The 23557-nt window shown below is 35.8% G+C and overlaps 1 protein-coding gene across 3 annotated transcripts in view; it reads right to left on the bottom strand.

Annotated features, from left to right (window-relative positions):
- PREX2 (phosphatidylinositol-3,4,5-trisphosphate dependent Rac exchange factor 2) overlaps window positions 1–23557 on the bottom strand; it is a 172921-nt gene that overhangs the window by 72229 nt on the left and 77135 nt on the right. For 2 of the 3 annotated variants that reach the window (XM_057426103.1, XM_057426104.1), the window contains 14 exons: window positions 22479–22582; window positions 21134–21183; window positions 20544–20619; window positions 19742–19814; window positions 18466–18608; window positions 18220–18312; window positions 16775–16923; window positions 14346–14431; window positions 12155–12291; window positions 8944–9061; window positions 7942–8126; window positions 6368–6529; window positions 2391–2613; window positions 1550–1757 (listed from right to left, as the gene is read on the bottom strand). In XM_057426103.1, coding sequence (XP_057282086.1) covers window positions 1550–1757; window positions 2391–2613; window positions 6368–6529; window positions 7942–8126; window positions 8944–9061; window positions 12155–12291; window positions 14346–14431; window positions 16775–16923; window positions 18220–18312; window positions 18466–18608; window positions 19742–19814; window positions 20544–20619; window positions 21134–21183; window positions 22479–22582 — 1807 coding nt within the window. The remainder of the gene's footprint in view (window positions 1–1549; window positions 1758–2390; window positions 2614–6367; window positions 6530–7941; window positions 8127–8943; window positions 9062–12154; window positions 12292–14345; window positions 14432–16774; window positions 16924–18219; window positions 18313–18465; window positions 18609–19741; window positions 19815–20543; window positions 20620–21133; window positions 21184–22478; window positions 22583–23557) is intronic. The other variant, XM_057426105.1, reaches the window with a different exon arrangement.

Raw genomic sequence — 23557 nt, 5'->3', positions numbered from 1 at the left:
CGCACTTTCAAGTAGGTCCCTTTGCTACCCTGCTTCCTGTATAGAACTGCTTTCCTCCACAGTAATTACACACTGGCAGTCCACTCAAAGCCCATGAGGAATAAAGCATGAAAAGTGTCAGTCTTGCAAATAGCAAAAGGTAAAATTTCCTAAATAAAACTATGAACCTTATAAAAAATCTACAACCAGGTCAGTGTACAGGAAAATTATGAAATAAAAAAGTGAACTGTTGCGTTTAGTGTCATAACTGCGTGACTCTCCAAATCAATATATGAATATACATATGTATACCTGTACACACAATATATTATATATGTGTGTGTGTTTATATACACATGCGTATGAAAGGCTTTGCTTTTGCATCACGAGCTCAAGAGAGTGAAAAGGAAAGGCGTGGTAGACTGGTAACTGGAGCTTCCTTAAATATTCACTGAACTCCCATATATAATTTTCTGACTTCCTTGAGGAAAAGTGGCAACACAGGCTTTACAGTCATTTTTAAGTGCACTCAAGCACTGAAATTATTTTAAATTTAATAACTAATTAACCAATATTATTTTCAGCCTGATAATAAGCAGAATTATGTAAAGGCACAGAAAACAATGCTTTTTTAAAAATCTTCAGGCCACTCTTATTTTATTGTACTATGTAATACATTAGATCACTTATTACTATGTAAATATTACATTACATTACTGTTAGAACAGTACAAAAAGTTTCCCACTCTAAAGTAACCGTGAAAGGATAAACCATTGTATGGTCTTCAAAGTAACAGGAGAAGTAATAATAAACCACTTTTCCAAACTCAGGATACTGAATTATTTGCTTTTAAACTCAAAAAAGGTATTATTCATATTTTCAAAAGGAATAATTTCTGATACTTACATTACATATAGGATCTCTGAAAAATGAAAGACCCATCATCCTTCTTCATCCATCATTCCCAGACAGAAAATAGCCTAGCATGCAACCCACTTACCACACAAATGGAAAAGCAAATTTTAAATCCTTGTCCTGAATTAGGGCAAACTGTGATGAGACTCTGGGTCTCTCACATTCAATTCAAGTGTCCTTATCATTCAACAATGGCTCTCCCTAAATCCACAGTTCTTCATCAAGGCCAATTTGGTTTTGAAAAATGGCCAACAAATTAATAATCTTCCTATAGGTGAAAAATGCTTTACCTACAAATTCATATTCAGGACTATTCAGCAACAGCCAAAGAATTCAATAAAAACTGTTTTTATACCTCTGCCCTTTGTTTCCATTCCTAATGAAATTTTAGATTACAGGGTCCTCATATTCCTCTCACCTCAAAATAATTAGCATTCTTACATTCTAGAGAAAAGCTACAAACTACAGCAGGAAAAAAAATCAAGGACACCAAGAAAAAACAAGAAAGGATATTACCTACACTTGAATTCTTTGCCTTATTTCAATTCTACCTGAAGTCAACATTGATCCTACACTACACAAAAAGGATACCCAGGTTTATTGGTGTCTTCAACAGGAAAATTAAAGTCAAGCCCAGATGGTAACATTTACTTACTCGTCTATTTGACAGACACATGTTTCCACCTCTTTCAGTGCAGCTTGTAATTTGAACAGCAATTTTTGATAGACATCTTGTGTTTCTAAATCTTCTTCTTTCAAGAGATATCTCAGACCGTGGCCCTCTTGCTGGCCAAGAGACTGTCCTGAAGGGGCAGCCATAGTAGTAATGGTATGTTGGACATAAATCATGGGATTCAGTTTACCTGGGAACAGCCCAAAGGTACATCATTATCTTTTTTTTTCAACACACATTCTGAAATCAGTAAAATATCTGATATTGAAACATTTTCAATGCTTAAAACTTTATGTAATTATTTAATTTTGCATTTTATTTTGCATATCAAAGTCAAGCTACTTAAAGAAAAAGTTATTGCAAAATTATGACTAGCCTTTATTATGCTTTAAAATGCTTCTCCCGAGTAACAAGTAGTAGGACAAGAGGTAAAAGCCTCAAGCTGCCAGACTGGATATTAGGAAAATTTTCTTCAAAGAGAGGGTGACCAGGTATTGGAACAGGCTGCCCAGGGAAGTGGTGGAATCATCATCCCTGGAAGTGTTCAAATACCATGTAGATGAGGCCCTTAGTGACATGGCTTAGCAGTGGTCTTGGCAGTCCTGAGGTATAGGTCGGAACTGATGATCTTAAAGGTCTTTTACAATTTACATTTACAATCTACGATTCTATGAAAATAAGCCTAAATATTGAAAATAGGGAGATTTCATAAAGACCTGTCCTTAATTCTAGTATTTAGGATATAAACCTAAACCAGTTACCTTTTAAGACTCTGTATCAGAAGCACTGTAAGTAGTAGCTCTTTCAAGGTCAACTGACTTACCTTGATCAGTGTTTTTATTCTCCTTTTCATGGGAAGAATGTTTTCTGCTGTCTAACTGTACACCAAAGGCACTACCAAGGGAAGTTGAGGTTTTAGGGTAAGACACTTCCATCACATTGATATGGCAATTGGTTGGACAGAAATCACTGCTGTGAAGTGGAGAAATCTTTGACTTAGCTTGTTTGAAGGTAGGCCAAGCTCTGTTTTTTAATACTCTTGAAAACTAGAAATGAAAAAGAAAGCAAAATTTTTATTAACAGCTTTTGAAGTGTCAGCATTTGGCTGACAAAATTTTTGCACCTGACTAAAAAAGTTTAAAATACTTCAGGCATTCTTGATTTCAGATGCCTTGATTTCATAATTTCCATCTTTCTCTACAAGGGAAAGAAAAAAGTATTTCTCATTTTATATTTTTGAGAGGTTGTTTTTTGAGATAAATTGTATTTACAAATGTAAATAGCCTTGTAACAAGGAGATAAATTTATTTTCCTTGCAACATAATATAATATTAAGTATCTTCCTGGGGAGAAAGTTTACAATGCTCTATGATCCACTGCTGTACTACCCATGCCATTTATAAAGACCTGCTGACATAAATGATTTTAAGTCAATGTCTTGCAAAAATTTCTGAATTTTTGCCTGAAGCAAATAAAGACAGAATTGGAAGCAATGAATTATTTATATTCAGGCAGGATGAAGTCCTCCCAAATGGTTTCTTGGCTTGCGTTAGGAAAGGCATTGCCCACAGGTCAAGGGAGGTGATCCTGCCCCTCCACTCAGCACTGGTGAGGCCACACCTGGAGTGCTGTGTCCATTTCTGAGCTCCCCAGAAATAGACAGACATGGACATATTGGTGAGAGTCCAGGTAAGGGCCACTAAGATGATGAAAGGATTGAGCATCTCTCCTATGAGGAAAGGCTGAGAGAGCTGGGACTCTTGAGCCTGGAGAAGTGAAGGCTCAGGGGGATCTTATCAATGTATTCAAATATCTGAGATGAGGGTGCACAGGGGACAGAACCAGGCTCTTTCGAGTGGTGCCCAGTGACAGGAGGTGGTGGCCACAAACTGAAACACAGGATGTTAACTCTGAACATCAGGAAACACTTTTTAACTATGGGAGTGACTAAGCACTTGCACAACCAGCCCAGAGAGATTGCTGGATCTCCCTCCTTGCAGATGCTCAAAAACTGTCTGGACATTGTCCTGGGTAACCATCTCTAGATGGCCTTGCTTGAGCAGGGGGCTTGGGCAAGGCCTCCGGAGGTCACTTCTAACCTCAACCACTCTGTGTTCTTGAGTGAATCTGTGAAGCTGATAAACACTAGAGCATAAAAAAATGCAAACACCATATTTCAGACTTCTCTAGCCCACCAACTCTTCTCTTTCCTATATATCAGCTCAGTAATGATGAACACTTCTCCCTGGTCCCCCATTCTGTGGTCTAAGTCTAATGTAGTGTTTAGCCACATGTCCCTTACTATAACACCTGAAATTTTGTGCATACTCTCAAACAGTCTTAGTTACTTGTTTTTAAGATGACATATTGACCCAAAATGGCTAAGACTGAACTGCATTAAATTTGGACACTCAGAAAATAGACCTACTTCAGAATCATAAAAGTCAGAAAGCTCTCTCATTTAGAAAGAGACTTGTCAGTCACAAGTAGGATTTCTGTCAAAACTTGTCCTTTCGAGTGCAGTTTGTTGTTAGGGAAGATTTTTTTTTTTCTGGAAAAGACATAATCACTTCCAAGTCCCTGATATTTTAATCACGGTATCTCTACAGTCAAAATATTGCACAGACCTACGTCAGCTACGTCGCATAGCTCATGCATAAGAATATTTTCAAAGTTAACTTGCAAAGTTCCTTCCATAATAAATGTCAGTACAAATTGAATAAGTCATGTTTTGACTAACTCTTCAGTTGAATAAAGGTATGTCCCTTCTGAATAATAACAGGTTTTTGTGCTGGGATTTAGATTTCTCTTTATTTTGGTGTCATATTACTTCAGCTTGATGAACATTTGACTGATTAGTTATATTTAAATCTCTATATCAGTACAAGATCTGGAAGGTTACAAGAAATCCAATTATGGAATTGTTCGAAGGGTGAAGAATGTACAAATAGTTAAGAAGGGCACTAAGGACATTCAACGATGAAAATGTTCCTGCAAGCAGTACATATTTCACATCTCAATCTCCCACACATCCTGCTCCAGAGAGACCAAACGCCTGGCTATGATTTAATCAGGTCATAAGTCAGGCCCAAAATTCTTTTCATATATGTGTTGAGAAACATCTGGGACTCATGGCACTGGACTCGGCGTCTATTATGAGCAAAATGTTCTGATAATAATAATAGTAGGAACTGCAGAAATCCACAGGGTTTCTATTTATAGAACTCAAACTTCCACAGTGAAACCAGGAGCCAAGCTGGGCTCAGGCACTCTAAAAGTCTCCTGTAACTATGGTTACCTTTACCTTGCCAAGAAAATGACACATCTAGTCCTGAAATTTACTGCGTTACTAATTGTCATTAAAAGCAATAACTGAAATTACTGATTTTTTAGCAGATGAGCTTGGAAGTGCAGTTTGTATCAGTAATATCTGCTTCTAGACAGTATAAGTACTATGTAAACTTCCCTGAGGCTGTTTGTGTTATACCCAGCATAACACAATGCAATTTCATTTATTGTCTTGGCCTCCTGTAAGGAGGCTGTAGATCATGCTCAAAATTTTTGGCTACAGGAAAGGTAGAAACCACCTACATGTTACTCAGACTCTACAGACAATATCATTAGTGTTAAAAGCATTGAATTTGGTGGTGGTTTTCTTAAGCTATTTTTAATCAAATTGAAAACACAGAGGTTTATAATTTAAGCAGATGGAGAGATTGGATGCAGTATCAGAAGCCTTTCAGTGTCTCCTCCTGTGACTCAGCTTCTCAGTTTATTTCATTTCTTGTCAGGGACCACCCTGAAGAGTTTTTAGAAAGCTGCTTTTTGGTCTTCATCCTACTGAAGCTACAGGTTTTCCACACAGTCTCCTCTTCATTTGAAAAACAACATCATCTGTTCTTTTCCATGCAGCTTTTTGAATTGTGTGAAGCTTCTACAGTGAACCTCTTTTTCCTTTTCTTTTTTTTTCTTTTCAGTTTTTTTTGCATATTAACTCAAAACAGGCCAGTCTGTAAATGTCACAACTTGGGTAAGACAGGGCAGAGCCACATATATGTAAACATTTTACGTCTACTTCAAACTAGTTCCAAACTCCCAAGAATTAAGTTGTATGGGAGACGCATGAGAAACCAGGATGAGAAAATAAGTTTGCATTAACGTATTCGCAAATGGTTAATTCATTTATGCCCTGCTCTAGCTAAACACTGGCAGCACCCAAAGGTCATAGTCCAGGTCATTTATGCATTCACATCTCATTAATTTAGATCTCAAGTGAAAGTCAGTACCTTTGTTTTTCCTTGTTCCAATGTTTTATTAAGCCAAATTAATCTAATAGTTTATAGAGCTATTAATAGTCATGCTAGAAAAAGTTACAGCAATTTGAAGGGCATAAAAGATGAATAAAAGGGTAATGATTTGGTATTTAAAATAAAAAACATTAGAAGGAAAAAAACAATTCTGCTCCTATTGCTTCATTTTTGGTTAACATCTGCAAATTCACTAGAGTATTGGTTTAAGGGATTTACAAGAATGCAAGCCCTTTTGTGGGAAATACACAGTTGATTGTATCTACAACTGAACACAGCAAACAAGAAAGGATATGATCTATCCAGTGTCTAAAAAAAGAGATAATAACATGGTTTGAAAATAATTTATGCAGTTATTCAGTTTAGGCATTCATGCCTCAAATTAGCTAAACTTTCAGGCATATTTTCATCACTGCAATAGAGATTTTGAAGAGTTATTCAAAATCTCCTGGATTTCCCTTAAAAGCTAAACATCTCCAAGCTTAGGACATACCTTTTTATAACTAGAGATTCTTCGGCAGATATGCTCAATTTTCTCACTGCAAATGACACTGAATTTACTTTGAAGCTCGGTGGGGATCACTTCATTTAAAGAATTGAGGCTGTTACAATTCTGCACAAAATGTTCATCACTTTTTGCCAGTGCTTCAAGAATCTAAAGTAACAAAAACAAGAGCAGTATGTTATGAAGTAAGATGACTAGGATACACCCTTACTTCTCATCCCTTATAATTAAAGATGAAAAGCCTGGTATCAGTTGCCTTTTAACATTACAGGCAATGCTGTATAACAACAATTTATAAAACTTTGGAAGCAAAGAGGTTTCTTGAAATCTATCCCCTGCATAAGTTATACCATAATAAGTACTTTTTATTTTGCTTCTCATGACATTGTCTAATAACTACTTATTTCCCACTAATGTAACCATTATGGCTCCTCTGAAATACATTATCTGTTGTATTTACTTGAACAGTGCACATTACGCAAAGCTGATGAATTAATTCAAGTCTTGTAGTAAAAATCTCGTCTGGGAGTATAAGCAATGCTGACACATTTTAAAAAGAATACAAGAAAACTGAGTGCTATCCACTGTATGCTCTACATATATAAACAGCTAACGGAATAGAATAAGCTATACTGCCCAGCAAAGGCTGAAGTTCTGCAATGATGGAAATAGCACCAGCAAATGATGGCGATAGAAAACCAAGAATAAAAAAGGCTTGTTGAAGATATATAAGGGTAGTATATAGCACTATATTTTTTTTTACAATTTCAGGCATTGAAATTCACTGTGTCATGGAACTTGGGAAGTGCCTGCTGCTGGTTGGGGCCACCTCTTAAGACATGTTTGAAAAACACACCCAAAATAACTTTCTAACTATGGCACCCAAAATACAGATAAAGGCACCTAAATAAATAAATGACCTTAAGTATTGACTAGACCAGCTCTAGCAAATCTCACAATGGTGCTGCAAGAAGTTACTCCCTGTCTGTCAACCTGACTTGCTCCAAAGCGAAGCTAGGGAAAAGAAACGCATGCCCACGCCTCAGTTATTTCAGTTAAAAGATCAATACTTCAGTTTAGACTTTTGGTGGAAAGATCAACAGAAAAAGAAACAGGCAGATATTAATACACTCCCCAAAACTTGGGCTTCAGTACCTCTATTAAGCAATCTTTGTTAGCTTGCATACGTGTGTGAAAAGATAAACAAAAACTTATTAAAAGAGGTGTATTACTATATTATTTGTCGATCTGATGCAGACAGTACCAGACACATATAAAAAAAAAAATCCCATCCTGTTCATAGCAATCACAGACTTTACCATCTGGAAATATTCACAAAATAAAAATGCCAAAGTAAACTCAAAAGTTGCACCTGTTCTTTTTCTTCCTCCTTGATTTTGCCAATGTGTGCACCTATATACGCACAACTTTATTTTACTTTCAGAGACAGAAAATACTGATCTTGTGTTACTCCTTTTACTGAAAGACATTTTAAAAGTTGCACATGCAATTCTATGTAAGTGCATCGTAAGAACTAATACACAGAAAAAATAGATTCATACCTTTGCAGTCAAGCTGAAAAATCCCTTTGGTTCAATCATTTTTTCTAAGACATGGCACTTTATTCCAGCTGTGCTGTCATACTCATAAACCACTCCATACTCCAGATGGACATTGTCAACAGTCAGACTCACATGATCTTTCTTCCCATCAATTATTGCCATAGTGTTAAATTTGTCAATTACCTCTAGAATAAAGGAAATTACACAAATCAGTTCAGGAGGGTTGGCCACTAAACAAACTAAAAGGGACACAGGCCTATTTAAGGATGTTCATCAAAAAGCCCAGCTACCAGCTGAATGTCTTAAGAATCATAACACCAGGATGCTACAATACTAGATTGCTTAAGAGGCATGATTAGACAAGTCATAATAGTCTCTCTCTACAAACAGCTATTGAAGGGGACTAATTCAATTTCATTTATAATCAGAGACATAAAAAAGCAACCATAAAAAAAAGGTGAAAACTGAGAACTTCTAAATAAACTAGTCGAAAATGACCATGAAAAGTGTCAGCATTCAGAAATGAAACCACAATAACCGCATTTACACTGAGAACATAAATACAATTCATGTTAACTGTATCTTTAATTACCATGATGCATATGAATACAGCTTTATCTAAATGTTAATTGTCTGAAAATAATCTGAAGGATACCTGATTTGTTATTTCTCATGCAATAGTGACTAATGCATCTAATTTAGCTTTAAATTACTACCAGTAGTGAAAGTAAATCAGGTAATTCCTAGATTATGTATCCTATGAATGAAAATTGAACATATTCTCCCTAAGTGTTCACAGAAACTCTTTCTTGAAACGGTAAATAAAATAATTTTCAAGTAACAGCATGTTAAATTCACATCTTTAGAAAAGAAATCCTTATATATAACTCATTATATGGTCTGCTTGCAATTTCCTCTCTGAAAACAAAGCCACCTATATTTTTCCTGTTACTACACCAGCATTCTGAGCAACAACAAAAAAACAAAGTGAGAATCACATACCTTCCACTTTGCAGTCAAAGGCATCTCCTCCATCATCTCCAGAGGGCTTAGTGTTTGTTTTCTGAAGATCCTCCTGTGCACTTTCGATGCTGTTGTAAACCCACTGTATAGAATCTTGCTAAAAAAACAACAAAAATAGACAGCTAGGAAAAGCTTTGCAAGTGCAACTGAGAGCAACTTATTTCACTGCTCTCCAACATGAAATAGTTGCATTAACTCTGATTATTATCAGCTTTATTGCTTTCCAAGCTCCAAGTTAAAAATAATATTGTGAAAATTCTGTAAGAATTTTGGCATTACCTAAAACCATCTGAAGCATTTTGTCAACTTTTTATTTCAGAGTATACTGTCATGAGGCAGTATGAAATCTGTGACAGCATGACATCCATCAGTTTCATGGCTCTGACAAAAATAATTTAAGCCATTTCAAATCAAACTACAGATTAAAATGTATTTGAGATAAGAAATCATGAAAAAATCAAGACAAATTATTTTTGCCTTGCTAAATCTGCTGCACGGCCACAAATCTGCTGGCAAATATTACAGAAAACCAAACAAAGATACAGACTGTCCAGTTAATCTATCACCCATATGTCACTGGCAAGAAGAAAAGACACTAAAGCTTTCATTGCTTGTATTTGCCTTTAGTACAGTTACTTATATTTGACTTTAGTATAGTTATCTTAGTGGATGTTCTTTATTTTTCCCACAGATCAGCAAAGCTGCCAAAACAAAGACAGAATTACCCAAAAAGTCCAGCATCCGATGTGACTGAGTGACATGTGAGCACATGAATGGCGGCTTGGTCATACAACCCGTGAAGAAGCCATATACACAACTTGTACCTTTTTCTCCCCCTTTCAGTTACTCAGCCACGTGCCCATCACATCCTTGCAGAAGGGCCTATCAAATATGGCATCTTCAGACTACTCCTCCCTTTCCCTTACACTTCAAAAGAAGCTTGACAATCATTTAATCACTGCCTCTCCAACAGCTACAGCAGAATAAATGACACAATTATGACTAATCTGAATTCACAGACCTTGAAGTTTGTAGAAGAATTCAAAGTCAAGCAAGTACAGCAACTTTTTAAGCTGAATGCTACCATTTTCACACAATTTCCAATTATGCTTTGCTAACATACACTATGCAGCTGCTATCTTTACCCCATTAAATAGATAACCAGATTTTCGTATGATTAAGGTACTATTTCTCTCTAGGTTTCCTAGATTCATCCATGCCTTACTTTTGACTCAACGGCACTGAAATATTTTAGTAAGGAAGCTTAACTTAAGAGCTCTCTGTTGATTGTTGGAAGACACCTGTGCCCAAGCTGATTGACAGAAAGCCTTCTGAAATCCAGGTTTCTTTGCAGGTACACCTGAAAACTTGCTGCTTATTTATGGACTCTTACAGGTTTGTTTGGCAGCATTAAGACTGTCATGCCAACCTCTAATAGGAGATTTGCATTATGCCAAAGGGTTCCTTCATTATTTGAACTTAGTATGGCTTATGGAAGGACCAACTACTTAAACTGGAGGTCCCTCTTTCAAAAATTAATACAAGATATAATTCAGTTTGATTTGGAGCAATGTTACACAGTTATTCACAATCCAAGAATCTGAAATGAAACTTCACTCTCAAGGCAAGCAGGAAGACTCCTCAGCCAAAGAAGTGGAATATAGAGGAAAGAGAAAAAGATCCCCTTTCAAATATGCAACTGTCAACCACAGGAAAGACTGCAATATTTGAATTAATTAAATGATAGGATAATGCACTGTACTTACAAAATAGGAAAAAATCCATGGTCATGGTCCAAATAATTAAAACCCCACATTTCTGAATAGGAAATTAAATTTTAGCTATCTTGACACTAGTGGGAATACTGCCTTTTGTTTCAGTCTAGACAGTTCTCCCATAGCATTTAATAGCACTACATCCTAAATGAAGCTTTTCTGATCAGTCTGGGGATTTTAGTTACTTGTGATTTGCTGAACTATGATCAGCTACATTTTAAGATTGAAATAAATAATACATATAGAAAAAACAGTTATGTACACCAACATATTACACAAGTGGATTAAAAAACAGTAATTTTGCATGTCAAGGCATTCACGTGTCAGCCAACATTAACCAATCCTCTCTGGATGTCACCAATCTCTATAGGAATTCTACAGTTACACACAGAGCAAATACAGCTGCTATAAATAATTTAGCTTTTATTCTATCCAGTTTTGCTAGTAGCAGACAAAGCACCATCTCTTTACTAAAGAGCATCTTCCTTTAAATGACAGGTGAGCTTGATCTTGATATGCTATGTAACTTCAATACTGTATTAACAGTTTAAACACAAACATCCAACAACCATTTTCATAGAGACTGTAATTTGAAAGATACAGTTCTAATTCTTATTTATAATTCTTATATCTATGCAGTAGGTGTGGGAGAAGGATTTCACTCTTGATTTTAATTGGATTTTTCTTCTCAACTAACATGTACTGGAAGAGTTTGTGAAGTTAATTAATGATATGGGTTCACAGTTCATGAAAAATTTGCAAGGACTTGGAAAAACTGCATTATAGAATCCAGCTGGTTTTGCCTTTGCTCCTTAAATTTGTGTCTTAGAAGGCTAAGATTTTCTTTGAAACCTACATGAAAAAGATAACAAAGATTGCATGCTTATATTAAAAAAGGGGAATTCTGAGTCCTTGAATGTATGTTTATTCCCAATACTGGAATGCAGTCAGAACACAAAGACTTTTATAGACTGAACATGCACACTCTCCTCTCTGTGCTGAAGCGTTACAAAATTCTGGAAGAAGATCCATTTTTTGCACTGAATTCTCTATTGCTGAGCATACAGCAAGCTTAAATCCCTCTCCATTACGATGACAATATACCTCCTAATGCTTTCTACCCAGAAATGCAGGAACACTTGAAATAATCCTTTAAAAATACCATATTAAAAAATAGCTATCAATTTAAGATTTATTTTGATTCAGAAATTAAATAGACCTTGATCATCAGCAATATATTAAGCAATCTTAAGCTTTTCTAATTCAACTGGCTTCCCTTCAGTTTTCACTAAACCTTTCCCCTCATCCCACTCAAACACAACAGATGTGTGAATAGATACACAACATACTCCTTACTTTGATCACAAAAGAAAAATCTTAGAAGAAAGTCTGCAAGGGTGCCAAATGAGACATACCTGCATTGGCCGCCTGTACTTCCTGCATGCCGTGACATGAGCGATAACACTTGCATGAGTCTCTTTGCTGACATTAATTCCATTCACTTTGATTATGCACTGGCCAGGGTGGAGACCTGCCGCAGCTGCCACTGTTCCTATTCAAAATAAACCCACATGAGTAACAGACTTAATTTCCTAAACATATCCTTTAAAGCTTACAGTCCAAAAGCCTCTTTTCTAATCAGAATCTGTTCTCACCAATTATTACGTACTTCCCCTGACCACAGAGTGCTTCTGCAGTCATCTGGACTCCAACAAAATGGAGTTCCTCAACAGATGATTTTCTAAGAGAGCAGACTATTTTCCAAATGCTGTTTTACAAATCAAATGATAATGAGTAATATGAAAATGTGGAAAAATGGTCTTAAATGATTTTAAAAGGATAAAAGCCCTTAGCTTGAAACTTACTAATTACAACTTAGACCACTTTTATTCTAAATTCTTTAATGTGCCCAAGCTTACGGGCTTGTTGACTACTTCACGTTTCTCTATTCTGCATACAAAACAGAAGCTTTCTGACAATTCATAAATATCAGAGAATACTAGATTTCCTTGTTAAACATTAAGTGAAATACCAAAATTCAAGGTTGTTTCCAAGGACTGACTGATTTCCAGTCAAGTAGGAGAGGAGGGAGAACAAAACATTCTCTTTGACCAACAAAAAAATGTATGATTTAGTGGTTTATTTCCACAATGGAATAACCACCTTGGAAATATCTTCCACCCAGTGAATGAATAGGTACTACAAAAATAGCAGCTGTCTCCAGGTCTTTCAGTATGACTCAAGTACATTCCTGAAAGACAGCTTGCTTGCGTATAACCTTAGTTCCAGCTACCTGAACATTTCCCTCCTTATGTCTCTCTTGATACTGGCACAAAGGAGACAGGGAAGTCAAAATCTATTGCCTAGAGACTGCAAAGCTGAAGTACAGAAGCTAGCTGCTATGAAAGAAAAGGCTAGACTGAATTTTCAAGGCTGACAAATAGAAAAGCTCATCATGACCTGTCAGCTGAACGTATCTGACAAGGAAATAAACAATATTCCTGGATTTCCCTGATTTTAGCTACTATCAGGTTAGACAACAGCTATATGTTAAATTTAATATCAAATGCATTGGAAGTGACACCATTAATAGCTATTGCAACACATGCACCCCATCAAAAAAGATTTAAAAATAAACATTTAAATAGGCCTTTTTAAATATCTCTCAAAAAAACACAACATATCTTAAAAAAAAAAATAAATAAACCCCAAAAAACAAACCACAAAAGAAAACAAATCAAACAAAAAAACAGGATCCCAATTCAGCAAAGTATTTAAGCATATGCTTAAAAATCTTTCAGGTTTACTAAACCACTCATGCACATACTGTTGAGGCTAATTGGAATAAAGTGTTTGCTTAATGAATAAGGACAGGCAGTTGAATTGAGATCCAGGTGCAGAAATAATTATCACATCAGCTCAAAAGTCTGTAGTCTATTAGACTTTCTCTTGAAAATCTAATTTCTGGCACCAGAGACTAGGAAGAAAAATAAAAGCCATCGAGCTCTGCTCAAATCTGGTTGCTTTGCAGATCAGTTCACTTAAAATTCCTCAATTGTAAAGGGAGGAGGGGGGGAAAAAGTACACGATGGCCCCACAACAGCTGAAAATAACTTTAGTTGGCTCTACCATTAACAACAACAAAGAATGCTTCACCTTCTTTCATCACCGGTGTCACGGTCAAGAACATACTGAGTTAGAGATGGCAAGCATTTGACAATCACACCACAAAATGGACAAAACACTATTTACAGGAGACAACTGTAATTACTAAGACAGATGAGGCCACTAGCACCCTTGAAAAGACTTGTGAGAAGTGCATTTTCTGTAAATCGTTTTCAGAACATTGCAGGGCTACATGGCCACCTAACAAATATAACGCTCAGGAAGTGAGTGGTTCCCAATAAAGAAAAAAAAAAACCAGAAAATCTATCCAAAGTTTACAAAGTATAAGAACACTAAACAATCTTACCTGGTTTTATTTAATATTGTTTGTTACTTCAGGGGAGAAACCTAAGCTGAATCACTGGACCTAATTTTGATGTATCTCAGCCATGACATTTAGATAGTAAATGCTTATTTACCACCACAGTTGACAGCTCTTACCTCTCCCAACAGCATGGACAACTGATGGACCAAAGCCCCGGATTTGGAATCCAAGTCCATCTGCAGAATCAGGAATCTTCACTGTCCTGATACAAGCAAAGATTCAAAAGGAATGTAGAAAAGGTAACATTTTGTTATTTAATATAAAGGTAGATATATAAATATATATATTATATATTGATATATCTAAATGTATCAATATAAAGCAGTAAGTAGGTTTACAAGAGCACAGGACATTTTCGTTCAATTCACAGTTTCAGACTGAGCAGGATCCGCTTACAGATACTCTGCACCACTGACATGAGAAATAAGAGCAAGCTGAGATACTGAAACGCAATACTATTTCACAGGTAAATTCAATATGCCGATTACGACCAAAGCATGTGATTCGGGCAAACTGCCACAGCACAGCAACACTGAAAGCCCTTGGAAGACAGGGAGTCTCTCAGTCAAGAGGGCAAAGCCCGGGGACCACAGATCATGCAAGGCCTTGTCAGATAAGCTGCAGAAGATTGCAAAGACTAGATCCATAGCACAATTTGTTAACATCTAAAAGTGAGTACTTGATGAGTTTTACTGGGAAAGTATTTGGTGCAATTCTTCCAGGCAGCTATGTCAAATCTGAGGTTTGTCAAGCAAGAATTGCCTACTACTGTTCTTGTAATTCACAAGCACATTGTATTACACTCCTAACCTAAGTGCAATAGTAATAAACCTACTGAAACATGACCAACAAAAACAGTTCTTAGAACCAAAATTCACATCTACTCCTTAAAATGAAGCCCTGAGCTCACCCAAAGTAAGCCAGCATATCCACATGATATCAGCTCGAGTTCCAGAAAAAGCAACAGAGCTGCATTACCCCCATCAGAGCTAGTCAGGTCATGTGTAACAGTCCACTGATTTAGCTTTGCAGCCTTTACTTCCAGAGCCAGCTCTGTTATTATTTCAAGGATCTCTGCCCCAAGCTCTATTTTCCAGTGCAACTCAAATTGATGATGGAAAGTGATTTAAAATACATTTGGACTTTAATAAACTTGATTTGCAGATATTATGTTGAATAATATAATTGCATCATTTCTTGTACTTTCATTTTTTTCTGGTATACATAATGTTTAGCATTTGGAGACAATCATCAGCACAGGTGAGATCCAAAACCCACTAAAGTCTATGAAACTTAAAAAAAATTACAATATTCTTGAGATTAACAGATTTTCATCCGAAATATTTTCGTAAGTATAGAATCATGTAGTATATATTATATACTAATGAAGGTTGATGCAATCTATACAGTTTCATTCTGAAAATGCTTTTGGAACATTCTGATGAGCTATGAAAGACCATCACTGGCAGTTTTAACCTAAGAATTTAGGAGAGAACTGTCTCTTCTGCCAACATAGTTGTGCGAGTGGCAGAAGCAGGCAGCACTGAGAAACAAATTCTTCAACTCGTCTGAACTCCTCATTCACTAGATTACCTCTGTCAACCTTGAAATTCACCCACATTTTCATGAGAAATTAAACAAAGATCTACATTAAAGAAAGGGCAAGATATGCCTTTTATACTTGCTCCAACACTCTCATCTACTCATTTGGGGAATTTTTCTTATTGCTGCTTTTGTTTGTTTGTCTGGGGTGCCACTGCATTTCTCAAGACAACCTTGCTTATTAATACAAGAAACACGTCTCCATTCTACTGCTGAACCAGAGCCATTTCCAAGGCACTCTCTGTGTGCTACCTGGTAAGAGAGAATGGTTCCTCCTTACCCAGCAAAATTTGATCAAAATTACTTCTGACCACTGTTTCTTACTTTCCTCTTTATTTGGTATGTATAAACTAGTAATAACTACATTAACTTCATTAACAGACCTGTGCTCATTTACATATTTACTGAGCCCAGACATCAGTCCTCACTTTGTATTTCTTTTAAGTAACAAAAATGGCATTCAGGTAGGAATGGTCACAACTGTGTACAGAAATACCTCTGCTACATAAAGATGCGGAGCTGTTTACTTGCTCCTGCTGTTTACACAACCAGCACACATGATGAAGAGGCCTGTTAGATCAGAGAGTCTGACTTCTGGCAAACCAGCAACTAATCTCCAGGCAGAGGAACTTGTTTAATAAACACAGTGAGAGATAAGTGATCAAAACTGTTCATTACAGTCTAGGAAACTTCATTTACACTTGTGGTTCCTGCATGTATTTAAAGTAGCAGAGACGATGATCTAAAGCACTTGTGTTTTTCTTATCCTAACTAACGTAATAAAACAAAATCAAAGCAGATCAAATTGCTTGACTTTGCAAAGTCAGATTAGATACAGCATTTAAAATAACTTTACAGTAGTACGCTCTGAAACTCCACTGGTCTTTTAAAATTCACTTCAACTGTGGTTCATAAAAATTCCCCCAAAGGAATGATAACTTACTCCCGTGGTTTAGTGCTCACAAGAACCCGCAGGGGTTTTCTACTGTTTAAACATGCTTTCAGGAAGCAATCCACTTCACTGAAGGGTCGCAGAAAAACCAGGTCGCCGTTAATGGCAAAGATTTTTTTCCCAACTTCCAAGCCTGCCAACTAGAAAACAATGATAGTTGTGTATATATTTGCTTTTTATAACCATAATGTTTTCTGCTGCTGTCATGCAACCCCAATAGGAATAATGACATGCACACTGCTTTTACATTCTTTATGCTTCGTTCATATATCACGCACAAAAGACTTAAACCATAAAACACTTCTAGAACTGGTTAAATTGACTTGAAAGGTACATTAAACACTCATTCTGAAGAGACCTAAATACAAGACTTGGCCTTAATCAAGATTTTATGATAGTATTAAAATATCAGTTAGTATTTGGAATAGCTAACACAACAGCTTTCCTTGAGACAATTTACTTTTTTATGACGCTACCTAATTTGTCCATCCATCATTCTCCAAAGGACCTAAAGCTTCTTTTCATAAAGACCTGATTACTATTCCAGTAAGTGAATATGTATTAAGTTCCAAAGCAAAAAAAAAAAATAATCCTTAAATATTTCATGGTCTTTGAGCCAGTGGTATCACAAGCCAAATTGCTCACAGGTTTTAAACTGTGGTCTAACAAAAAAGGAACTGTAACTAGTTAGATGGCAGGAGTACCCAACTGCAGGTCAGGGCACAGACTAAACCATAGCACCATCTGAGATCATGGCAGAATATGACTGCTAGAAATCATCCTATATAGCACTGTGACTGTATTATATTATTGATTTGCTATATCTTTTTTTACCTTACATTTCTATGCAACCATGAGATTTAGAAAGGCTTGAAATCTGTGTCCAAATTTTTTATCTCATGGAAGAGACTCATTCTTTATCTTTACAGGTACAGAGACTCCCATGCAGTTCAACAGAATGTGAAATTACTCAAAGAGCATCTAAAACAAACAGAAAGGCTGTAGCTGTTTCATTCAGATTCTCAAATTCTAGACTTCATCCAAAGCTTGATACATCCTTTATTATGAAATATATCTAGTGCAACTCACAGACTAGCTCTATACTCAGTTTACACTCTACCAAAATTGTTTATTCCACTCATGATCAATGTCATCACTGGAATATTATAAAATGTATAAAAATAAAATGACCAATTTTGTATCACCACTCAATATGACAATTTACCTGAGCAGAAAGTAAGTGTTGATAATGGTCAGAGCAGCATTTTAAACAAAACCAAATCAAAAGAAGGGAAAAGGAATAATCATAACCACAGTTTTCTTGGAAAGTTATCATTGTTACCTTCTACTACCATAGATTTTCCCCACTGATGTACAAAACATACACCTGTGATCAAGTGAATAAAACAGGGATGATAATTTATAATACTTGATACCTCAGCATTTGATCCTTTCTCCACCACTTTAATAATTGGCACCTTATTTTTATCTTCTAAACCAAAACCATAGGTGCCTTCATTAGATTTAATCTGAAAAATAAAATTGTTCAAAATACTGTTCAGCAAGACATGAAGAACAGCTAAAGGACATCCCCATTAAACAAATACACACAGTGCCAATTTATTGTCACTACAATCAGTTTCTTCACTCATCAAAGCATACAATCCTTGGGTTTCACTCACCAGTAATGACTTGGCTATGACATTTTCCACTACTTTCAGATCATGTTTCATGAGTCTGTGCTTCATATTTGACCCTTCCATTTCTTCGTCCGCATAAAAACGAAACAGCAGTGGTTCATCTTTAAATTCACTTTTCTCTAACACTGTATGATGCAACACCACATGTATTAATGACTTTCATAAACCATAAAATACTGAACATGCATACACCTATTAAATTCCAGCAAACTATTTCTGCACGTGAATCCAGGGAAATACTGATTTTTAACATAAACAAGTATTTTTATTTGGATCCATTACAGACAGGTATCATTAAGCTCATTTTCAACCCCAACATCTGGATTTCACCAAGCTGAGGAAGACATATTAGCTTGAAATGGTTTTAGTGAAAATGCCAAGCACAAGGTTTCTTCCTAAAAAGGATTTAAAAACGTGGGTTTGAAAAGTTCTTATGGATAGCTGCTGGAGATGCTCAGCACCAAGTTCTAGCACTCTCCAGGTGGTGAAGGATGGCAGGTTCAGTATTAGAAATGTGTTTGGTGGGAATGCGGAAGCAACTAGAACAGCAAGCGGACGCAGTCTGGATGTTTAAAAGTGCAAGGAAAAAGAATGAACAGTGCCAGAGAGGACTAAGCTAAACAAGCTGATAAGAAAATGATTTCTTCCTCTTTTCATTTCAGTAAATGACCTACTCCTTGAATCCTTTCACTGAAATCTTCCCTCTGATGGTATTAAATTTGACCTTGTTCACCTCATTTTTTGTTCTGCACATATCTTTGCTCTCGTCTTCCTTCTTTGTTCACTACTGCCCTTATGATTTTCTCATTTTTCTACACTCCACTCACTCCACTTTCTCCTATTGTCACCACTTCAGCTTTTTCTAAAGGTCATGCTCCTCCATTCATTCCCAAAAAAACATCTCCTTTCTTTCCTATGTGTTTCCCAATTTTTTTATCATCTCATCTGTGCCAACATGTATTACCTGATTAAGAAACTTCTTTCAGAGTGGCTCATAAAACCAACACACACACACACACATTATTCAGAGGATGAATTCCTCAGTGCGTGCTATAAAACTGACTGAAAATAATTTTCAGAGTATACAATAGCTTTTTTTTTTTCTTTGAAGATTGTAGCATAGATCTCTTCAGCAATACAATGAAAGAACTTCCTATCCCTTCTGTAATATCTTTACCAGCCCTTGCATTTCCTTTCAACTATGTAGATAGCATTAAATGAAAGGTAAGCATAGCTTGCACAGAATGTATTTACTTACCATGGTGCATAAACCCATTATCACAAAGAGCTACACCGAATATCATAGCTTCCTCCCTCGTCCGGCAATCCCCCTGTTAAACCATAGCAGATTTTTTTCATTTACTTTAATATAGCGTCAAAACACACAATAGCATAAACTCACAGGGTTGGCAATGGTTGTAGATGGTATTTACCACACACACACCTTTATATACACATTTATTGCACACATACTAAACAGTATATACATGCTTATCATAAAACCATAGAATAGTTTGGGTTGGAAGGGACCTTTACATGGTATATATCTTTACAGTTACAAATAAAGATGTAAACATTTTAGCAACACTGCATTCCCCGTAAAAATTTAATATAATAGAATGTAAAAGTGTCAAAGTTTTTAACTTTTATCTTGTAAAACTGGTGCATGTTGACTGAGTGAACAGGATACCCTGTTCTTGTTCCTAGTTTGCTTAAAATAAAACAGAACTAATGACTGAAAATTACTCTTGTCCATCTAGTTAGTAATTCAGAGTTTTCAGAGACTATCCATTTCATTTTAAGCCATGAACAGTTACAAAACTAAGTCTCATTAAAACATTTAAATTGCATGTAAGAAAGATAAGCACAAAAGGAATAAACAGCATGTCTGATTACAGCCGATTTCAGTTACTTTACTAGTTTAAGAGGAACATTAACATTTACATGTGCCCTTCTAACTAATCTTACACAAAGCGTCTGCATGTTATTCTGCTTAAGACATCGTTACCTTTCAACTTAGAATTTAAATGAAAAACATAAATCCAAAGGTGTATACTTGCCTGTGCAATCAACCAGTCTATGAGTTTGTTAGCCATGACCACAGATTTGTAGGTTCTCAAGTGATAATCCTTATCCCTGTTCAAAATGAAAAAGAAAAATCAAACGAAAACTCAAAAGAGCCTAAACTACTTGCATTTTATAAACAATTTAGTGGAAGCATGAACTGAGAATTTTGTAATGGTTCAGAAGTTGCCTCTGGGGTAAAAGAGCAAGTCAAACCTTTTAGTATAGAAAGAAAGGAGGAGGCTTACTTATCTTGCTTGGGCAATAATGTCACTGGAGTATAAAGGCACATGGGACTCTCCAAAGGAGGTAATGGAGTGTTAGTAAATATGCAGTCAGTATATAAGCATATCAATCGGGACCTACAAGGTTCTAAAACTCTAAAAAAAGGTCATACTGAACGGAGTCTGTAGTCATTTAATGATTCAGTTATGCTTTTTGTCTTTATAGCCCTTCAGTTTTGTTTGATTATTCCCAAGAGACCAGTCTTCAAAGGATGGGTTAGGTTCCTGCATTCAAACACAGTATCTTCAGATTACATACTTCTTCCATTTCACTCTTTTAAGGATTTCCCAATTTGACTCACCTAATTACTGGGGTAAACAGACTGTGAAGGCGACAGTACAATCGTACACCCTGTTAAAGAGAAAGATGAGGTTAGTTAGCCACACAACAGAGAACATAAAAGGAATGGGTGCAGTAAGGAAGCCTATATTTATATAGTAAAAAGCTCTGTTCAAATCTCTATATATTTTCATGTGCCAACAAGTAGTATTTCCAGACAAAAATACTGACAAATAAATTATGAAAAAGAAAACATTTCTAATCTAAACTTTACTGAGACACATGCAAAAAGGCTTAGCTTTAAGGTAGCATTAAAAAATTCTGAAGGTATAGTACATTGAAAGAAACATAGACAAAACCTGAAAGACACAGCAATGTTTCCATGCATTAACATTTTTGCAATCACTGGTTGCTATTCTACACACAAAGTAACAATTTAAGATAAAACCCTTGCACTCGATTATATGCATCAATTTATTTACAAATTTAAATTATAAATAACCAATAAACTTTAAAAGTGCAAAAAGGTTCAAAGATTTGAATTTTTTTCAATTAAAAACATAGGGCATTTGTAGGAGTTAAGAAACTACTATCGGAAAACTTTTTTAAAAAAGAAATTGACTTAGTATTACTTAGCAGACTATCAAAAAACAATTTATAACCTGCAAGAACAACCATGCATAACAATTAAAAGTTACGTCAAAATAGATTCCATCCTATGTTCCTATGCCTTGTAGCTCAGTATTGAGAAGATTCTTTTAGATATACCTTGCATTAAGAAATACTAGCAGAAAAGTAAATAACACTATAATGTAATACCCAAAAGCTGACATTTTCTACCACCTCAAATTCATGAAAGTTTGAATATTAATGAGTTTAAAGGCAACCTTCTTCAATCATTTTAGGATTCTATGCTTATGCCCAGTAGTGCGGACAGCACTACCTATCTGTGTTTAAACATCTATATGACTGCAGATCTACCACCTCGTTAAGGCACTAACAAATGACACTCAGATTTAAGAGAAAAATCAAAACCAATTTTCCACATGTAGCTTCATATCTATTAAAATGGACTGAAAAATACAATAGCCCGAAACGCCAGCTCCACCCATAAACATGGCATATGAAAACATTAAATAATAAAACCAACAAACCCAACAAACTTTAATTTTGCATTTAAAATGCATAATAGCAAGCCAAAATCTTACCTTACAAACAGCAAACTGAATTGGATTCACATAAAAATAGAGACAGGCAAGCATAAAGGGATGTTTTTTACGCTAGCATAACATTTTACATTATTTTTCAAGCAGAACCTCCATTTCTGATGTGTTCTTCCTAATAACAGCAAGTATTCTAACCTGTACCTTAGAAATCACATCCTGCATCTCATTTCTGGGGTAGTATGTTCCATCATCATATCGGAATCTGTACAGCATGTGTTCAGGTTTGAACTGGTGCTTATCTGTAACTGAATTAAAAAAAAAAGTTAAAATAATTATTTATCGTTAGATGATTTTCTGGAGAAATAAAGAAGAAAGAAGTGGGCCAGCATCATTTCATCTAATAACAGCCAATTACACAGCAACTGGTTGACTTCAGACGGGGAGGTCAGGAAGCCCAATTAGATCATTTTCCTTAAGTTCCTTTATGTGACTGGTGATGATATTTCTCACAATGTTAAAGTAGTTTAGAACAAACCAATTTCAACTTACAGGGCAAAGAATTCAGAAAGACAAAGAGATAGGGAACAACCTGAAAAACTAGGTACTCAAATCTTTCTAGCTTTCATCACTTTTGCAAAGCTTTATCAACAAAATAACCAAATAAAGCTTCTTTTGCAACTGTTTGTATTATTTTTCCACATGATTCTCTGTTTTAATTCTGTGGAGGCCAATCTCGGATGAGTAAAGACACACATCTGACCAGTCCTGCCCTGGAGAGAAAAGGGAGAGTGAACATCTTTGTCTATACAGAGCCAGCTGAAGGTCTTAAGCACAAGAGACCAGCAATCATTTTGAAGGTGTTGATAATCCATTTCCCCAAAGACTTCTGAAAAAGGATCTTAACAGATGAATTTCCAGAAATTCACAACATTCCAGCAACAAACCCCACAACTTCAAGTTTTTTGTCAAAACAGTCATACCACATGATACAAAACACCTGGAAACAGGTGTTTTCCTTCTGAAAAACAGCTGATTTATTTGATGGCTGAGGACAGCACTAGGACTAGCACTATCCTAGCATAATTATCTTGTATTAATTGCTGTTTTGCTTGCAGAAATAAGTTTTAATTTTGAAACTAAAGGAGAGTACTCTAATGTCTCCATTAATCAGAGTAACAGGCCTGATAGTGTTAGGCAATTCTTCTGTGTATGCCTTCCTACACCAAGTGATTAAACCATCATACATTATTTTCTTCAGAAAACGTAGTTAGGCATCATAA

This window comes from Pezoporus wallicus, unplaced genomic scaffold (assembly GCF_028554395.1).
Source record: "Pezoporus wallicus isolate ANWC-B61680 ecotype Strahan unplaced genomic scaffold, APGP_CSIRO_Pwel_v1 contig_4131, whole genome shotgun sequence".
NCBI lineage: Eukaryota > Metazoa > Chordata > Aves > Psittaciformes > Psittacidae > Pezoporus > Pezoporus wallicus.
The sequence above is the reverse complement of the archived record's forward strand: the minus strand, read 5'-3'. Positions and strand labels throughout refer to the sequence as shown.